This window comes from Pieris rapae, chromosome 1, assembly GCF_905147795.1.
Source record: "Pieris rapae chromosome 1, ilPieRapa1.1, whole genome shotgun sequence".
Lineage (NCBI taxonomy): Eukaryota > Metazoa > Arthropoda > Insecta > Lepidoptera > Pieridae > Pieris > Pieris rapae.
Window position 1 is genome coordinate 11,226,834 of NC_059509.1, and position 7,030 is coordinate 11,233,863.

Sequence of the window (7,030 nt, forward strand, 5' to 3'; positions counted from 1 at the left end):
ATTTTTAACCTTAGTCGCCGAAAACTGGAAATTAAAAGAAAATTCCTTAATTGACATCGAACTTTTACGGCACAATTATACATTAGTGCATAAGAAAAATAAAATACAAGAACTAATGTACCAAGCACTAATAAAATAAAAATACATCGATTAATAAATTAAACAATTTAATTAAAATTTAATTTCAATGTGTGCGGGGGCAACTACAAATATCCAGACGTTTATGAGAATACTAAAGAAACATGTAAATTTAAACTTTTACAGATAGTCCATTAGTGGAAGTAATAAAAGATGGAGATGGAAGACTGAATGAGGTTTCAGAACTGGACACTTTGCATTTGACATGCGAGACGAAGGCTAACCCACCGGTTAACAATTATACATGGTATTTTAATGTAAGTATTTTTTACGTATTACTCCTTGACCTAAGAAATCTAGACGGTCCATGCATTTGAGGATTTGGACTACTGAAAAGGAAATGCGAATATTTCTGAATGGTATTCCCTTGTCTAAAGTTAAAGGCAGAGCTTTGTATCATTTAGTATATTTAAATAATTTCCACGATACAAATGACTGAATAGAACTGTGGCAGAAATAAGGTAATGTGCTGTTCTTCCAACCCAAAGATAGCATCGTCAACCAGTCCACAACTAACTGAATATGATATTCGTACTGATTGAAGGGTAGTTTTTTATCAGAAGAAAACTTTGGAGTCTGAGGGTTTTGTTGTACAACACAAAATACAAAATGTTTAAAACCTTTAGAATTGTCTTTTATACTGGGAATGTAACGCCTTTGATATAATCGTATTGTACGCAGTCAACATCGCAACGAGCAAATCATTTCCAATGGAAGGAAAAGGATAGTAAGGCGGACACTCAATTTTATTTTTAGCCTAAAAGCAAGTGTTTTAACGCACGACTTTATAATAATTACTACCTGTTTCCATTATGTATTACTATTATTTTCAGAATATAGAAATAAAACCAAACAGTATATGGGGAAGCCAAACCAAAGCCCAGAGTCTGACAATAGTTGAGACTGAGAGAAAGCATGCGGGACAATACTCATGTGCAGCCGCGAATGGCGTCGGTGAGACCAGATCTGAAGCGATTAGCATTATTGTTTATTGTAAGTGTTATACAGAAGTTATTTTTATTTCACGAAAACCCCTAGATCTGCCTCTAGATCCCCTAGATATTCTGTCTTCTTAACTATTAATACAAACTTCGAAACTCAACCATTTAAGTCTATGGACAGCGTAAAGAAATTTGTTTTATACCGCGTTAATATTGACCGTAAGACACAATAAATGTATTAAAATTTTAATAGACAGACTAATTATGAATTTACAGATCCTCCAGAATGCAAAAATAGCGGGATCACATTGGTCAAAGAAACTCTGAAATGCAGCGTACGTGGTTTACCGGAACCAGATACGTTTTTCTGGCACATTCAAACATCTGGCGAAGATGTACAGCACCTTACAACTGGCTCGCCCATTCTGCCGCTAAGCCAGCTTACGGGAAGCCTTTCAGGGCTTCTGGATGCCAGTTGTGAAGCTGGTAATGGCGTGGCATCCCAGGAGAAGCCGTGTAAGAAGGTATTTTCGCTGGAACAGCTAAGACCACCACAACCTCAGCAGTGTGACCTGGCCTATGAGTATGAGGAGTTTCAAATGAGATGTGTACCAGGTAGATACTCATTAATGTATCAAAATATATTTTTTTAATTTTAAAATTTAGAATAAAAATATTTAATGAAGAAACTAAATAAAGTAAGACATACCAATTAAATATAATGTTTAGAACATATTTTTTATTGGCATATAGAATAACATTTTCATTTTCAGTGGAAAACGCAACCTACTATGAAGTATCAGTCTGGAGAATATCCACATCCAACGCCTCAATGTACTTGGAGAAGCGTGGTTCTATGGGATTTGGAGTAAGCCAAGCGCTGGCGCAAGGCAATGGAGTTCCGTGGCTGGTGAGAGGTCCTCTCGGAAACCTGAAAATGGGCGACGAAGCTGCAGCATCAGCATGCAACAGATATGGATGCTCAAGAGCTCTCCTTTTGAGGCCAACTGAAAATTTACTAGACGCCGCAGAAACACCCTGGTGGAAATGTAAGTGATACATCATTATGGCGTTCAGTGCTTTTGCTCTTATAAAATTAAATTAGTGAAATCGGTCCAGCCGTTTACGTGTTGTGCCGTGACCATGGGAAATAAAGATTCATTTATTTATATACTAGCTCCCCCGTCCCCGCGAACTTCGTTTCTCCTTAATGCCTAGTCTGGCTTTTAGTACACACCAACATGGAACATTTTGCTACGCTACCCTTGTGACCAACCTAAATCAATCAAAAAATAGGGTTTAACTGTAGAGGGTGGAAATTAAGGGTTGTATGTATTTTTATATGTTGTATCATAAAAAAATAGAAACAAAAAATTTCGTAAAAAATATAAAAAAAAAATGTTGAGGTGGACACTCCATATCTATTTATTACTATCTAAGCAGATATTAGCATTAGCATTATGCAAAATAGATCCGTAGTAGCCGATTCCGAGACCTACTGAATATGCATATAAAATTTTGATAAAAATCTGTCAAGCAGTTTCGGTGGAGTATGGTAACTAACATTGTGACACGAGAATTTTATATATAAGATAGATAAATTACTTTGACAGATTTTAAATTAATTATTTGTCTTAATTAATTATACGCTGCAGTGACACAGGATTGATAAGAACAAAATATTGTTTAAATATTGATTAATTAAAATTTGTTTTTGAATATTACTATGATTTGGCATTTAACTGCGGTGTAGGAAAATCGAGCAGGAAACTGGCATGCCTTAAACCTGAATCTTCATACGCGTGTAAGGCACGAAAGGTTGTTGGTATGCCTTTTAAAAACTAATCACAAAACAGATACAGTAATATTAGATGACCAAGCGTCGTAACGGAACTATTTTTTGTAATATAGCAGTTATCTTATTATCTTTAGGGAATGCAAAACTTCGAATATAATATAATAGCAGCTACGGATGATTGATATTAGAAAAACGTCTATGTCATAATCGAAAGCCCAACACCATGTTCGATATTTATCAAAAAATTAATAATTGACGAAGAAATAAAATACAATGAATGAATTTTATTTACATGAGAAACTTAATATTAATTTGTATATACGACCGAGATACACGTCGCCATAAGCCGTCTTCATTTAAGTCAACTGTGTTCATTCTAACATGCATCTTTACTGCCTTTTTGAATTTGTCAAACACTCCAATATTTCGAAATTGAGATCGTAATTGATTAAATAATTGCACACCCTCATACCTAATAGATTTATATATGATAGAACTCGCTCGACGAGTATTGCGTGTAGTTGTGTATTTGATTAATAAAGCATTTATCTTATTCTGATTAAAGAAAGGAACGAGTTTGTATATACTATAACAGAATCAGTATGTTCGTTATATATGATCAGAAACTTAAGCACCCTATAAAACTTTTTTGTTGTTGCACTTATTCTATTGTCATTCTAGATAAGGACGTGGGAATATCAATAGGTGCTCTTCTCCTGGTTATCGTATTCATAACCTCCACGGTACTTCTGGTGCGGCTAATTCAAAGATCCAGACGTAAGCCAGTCCCTGTAATACAGGTCCTGCAGCTGGATGATGTCGCAAGAGATTACTTGGATACTATAGGAGGTAGGTAAGGATTTAGCCAGTGTCATGGTCGGGATTAAGAATTGATCAATTCTTTGTTAAATAGCGGTACAGATTAACGGCCAAACCCAATAACCTGCCTCCTGCCCGTTCGCTCCCTGTTCTATAAAAAAATACGAGTATAACAATATCTTTTACTTAATTTTCAGACCATCTCAGAGTTTTTTTTGATATACTAATTTCCCATTTCTTTATCCTCGACTCTTGATCTGCGGGACCTTATTTTATAGTCATATATTTTAAGATAAATTAAGAAATTTTCTAATATATAATAATTACTATTCCTATTCATATATATCATATTTTTAGAACATAAAATCCATGCATCGCGAAGTCTTCGATCCTGCAGTAGTGGATACTCGGACGGTTCCAACGAGTCGGGGCCCCCCGTAGACCGACGATCTAAGGCACGACTGAATTGGGATTGGGAGCCTCCACCACCCGATGTCACCTTAACGCTTCACAGGGAAAGTGCTGTTTAGTGAAAAAAAACATGAAAGAGTTTACAAGGAATGAAGTGACAAAGTGTAAAAATATTTTCCAAGTGTTGATAATATGTCACCGTTAAATTGTATATACATTCGTGATCTATCAAAATAAATGATTCGATATTTTTTAATAAGAGTACATATTATTATTTTCCTGTATATATTTGTATATTGTTGATTGAAAACGTTTTGTGGCAACCATCCTCTCTTTTACTGTTTTGTCACTATTTTTCAGTTCTACCGTACGATTAAAATATTTGACTCGACATCTACTTTGTCGAACTCATTGAAGTATTACAGTTGAATACATAATTTATGACATTTCGGTAGTTGGGTACAATGTACAGTGAGAGAAGCTTGAATATGCTACCGTCATTTTACATTCTGTACAAAAAAAAGCCACCATGAATTGTATGATGTATCTGGACTGTATCACAGAATTGAAGACAAACGTAGCTGCCTATAACATAACATCCTTCAAGAAAAGAGCGTACAAATTCTTAAAAGGCCGGCAACGCTCTCGCGAGCCCTCTAGCATCGAGTGTCCATGGGCGGCGGTATCACTTAACATCAGGTGAGCCTCCTGCCCGTTTGCCCCCTGTTCTATAAAAAAAACATGGCGTTTTGATGGCAGCTCTTCTACTACCTATGGCGAAGGTTCTGAGTCAAGACTAGGTACATTCTCGTACATATTTTATGTACTTAAAACAACGCATATCACTGACTAGTCACTCCGTGTGTTCCAACTTTTAATTCCTTTTCAAAGCTTCTTTTAATAATAGTAGAGAGTTGCTGTCGTTGTAGAACTGAACACTGAATCCAGTGCTTCAATGCTTTAAAGACCACAAAACTTGGAAAATTTGTGATTTTTTTTTCATATTTCATCTTATATTTGACAGATAGTTAGGATGGGAAAGTGTATTGTTTAAACGGTGTACGTCATTGATTTTGCAAGTCAAGACCACACCGAGCAAAATCTGATCTTTCAAGATTTTTAACCTAATCAAGTGGCTAATCTTGTGAAATATTATTAACCTAAAATGGGTTGGCCCTGGAACCTTGTAAAATAATTTAATATTTTATTTATTATAATAAATTGTTTAACTGCTTTTTGTTTTTTTTTTTCAATAATGTTACATCCCTCGAAATGTCTAAAAAAAATTAGTGAATCTTATTTTGATCGTCAATGACTTCTGACGATTCCGAATATATTTTAAGGAATAACATGAACATTGTTTCCATGCCAAATGATCACTGATCACAGGATTGACAAATAATTATCACAGGCCTTGGTATATGAGAAAAGTTATTTCGAGTTTGACTTTGAGTCATAAAGAGGACACATTTTTATGTTTGTAACAAACAAACTACCGGACGGATTCCTAAATACTTGATGATTCATCATAATTTCCAAGGATTGGAGCGCATTATTAAGTATAAATAGTGTTTGAACATAACATTAATGTAAAATATATGCTTTATCGGTTATGCGGTGAAGGAAAAACGAGCAGGAAACTGGCATGCCTTAAACCTGAATACTCATAGGCACATAAATCTTTTGAACGCCTTTTAAAACTAATCCTAATTCTATCCTTAATCATCCAAGGGTTGCAGCGCAACTATTATTTTTAATAAAGCAGTTATCTTATTCTCTTCAGAGGAAGGAAAGAGTTCGTATTTAATATTCACATATAATAGTTCGTTTTATATGGTCAGAGTCAAGTCAAAATTCATTTATTCATATAGGTAACACAATGTACACTTATGAACGTCAAAAAAATTTAATGAATCTAATTTTACATTTACTGCCAGTTCTCAAATCAAGGGCGTAGAACGGAAGAGAAGAACTGGTAATAAACTCTCCGACACTCTTTTTAATCGCCAGGTTTTTTTACACAATGTTTGCAACCACTACCATGTTCCATATGATATCTTGAGTAATAAAGAATAATAAAATAAATTCAAACAAAGATTTGTCCTCAGCAGGAGACATGGTGAAATAGGAGCACGCACTTACATACTCGTGAGAACAATACGCAAATATGTAAATAACCTTAAGCACCTTATAATTAGTTTAATTTGAATAAAAAAGAATACCGCAGTCTGTGCTATTGATTGTCATTCTTGATAAGGAAACCGGAGTATCAAAAGGTGCTCTTCTCTTGATCATCGTCTCCATAACCTCCACGGTACTTCTGGTGCGGCTGACACAAAGACCACAAAACTTGGACAATTTGTTAAATATACTACATTTTTTATCTGATAGTTGACAAATTGTAAGGATAAAAGAGTATTGTATTAAGGGTGTACTTTAGAGACTTTCCATTACAAGATCACACCAAACAGAATTCTGATGTTTTAACATTTTTAACCTGATCAGTGGCTTAGTCTTGTGAAATATTATTAACTAATTTGTCTCGACCTTAGGACCTTGTAAAAGAAATTAAAGTTATATTATAATAATAAATTGTTGAACTGCTTATTAACTTCTAATTAAATTTGCTAAAATAAACACATTTTTATGCCTTCGTGTTAATAAAACAATTGATTGTTTTGCTCGGTTATATGAAAATACAATGGTATGACTTATAGTATAAAAGTTTTTAAAATTTAGTTCTATTTTTGAAAATAAGAACTACTTATAAAAATAAGCGATAAATTGGAAAGATAATATAGAATTTTAAAAGTAGTTCAATTTGTCAAAAATAGAACATGCGCACGTTTTTATCAACAAAAATAGTAATTTATGAAAACCCAAATAGTATGTGACGTATTTAATTTCACAAATATTTCACGGC

At 34.1% G+C, this 7,030-nt stretch overlaps 1 protein-coding gene across 2 annotated transcripts in view; it reads left to right on the plus strand.

The window, feature by feature from the left end:
- LOC110994357 (hemicentin-1) overlaps positions 1–5,320 on the plus strand; it is a 69,398-nt gene extending 64,078 nt beyond the window's left edge. The window contains exons 9-14 of one of the 2 annotated variants that reach the window (XM_045628877.1): positions 265–395; positions 972–1,131; positions 1,356–1,694; positions 1,853–2,128; positions 3,559–3,726; positions 4,054–5,320. In XM_045628877.1, coding sequence (XP_045484833.1) covers positions 265–395; positions 972–1,131; positions 1,356–1,694; positions 1,853–2,128; positions 3,559–3,726; positions 4,054–4,226 — 1,247 coding nt within the window. In that variant the 3' untranslated portion in view covers positions 4,227–5,320. Of the gene's footprint in view, positions 1–264; positions 396–971; positions 1,132–1,355; positions 1,695–1,852; positions 2,129–3,558; positions 3,731–4,053 lie in introns of both variants that reach the window. The other variant, XM_045628879.1, reaches the window with a different exon arrangement.
- Positions 5,321–7,030: the final 1,710 nt, after the last annotated feature.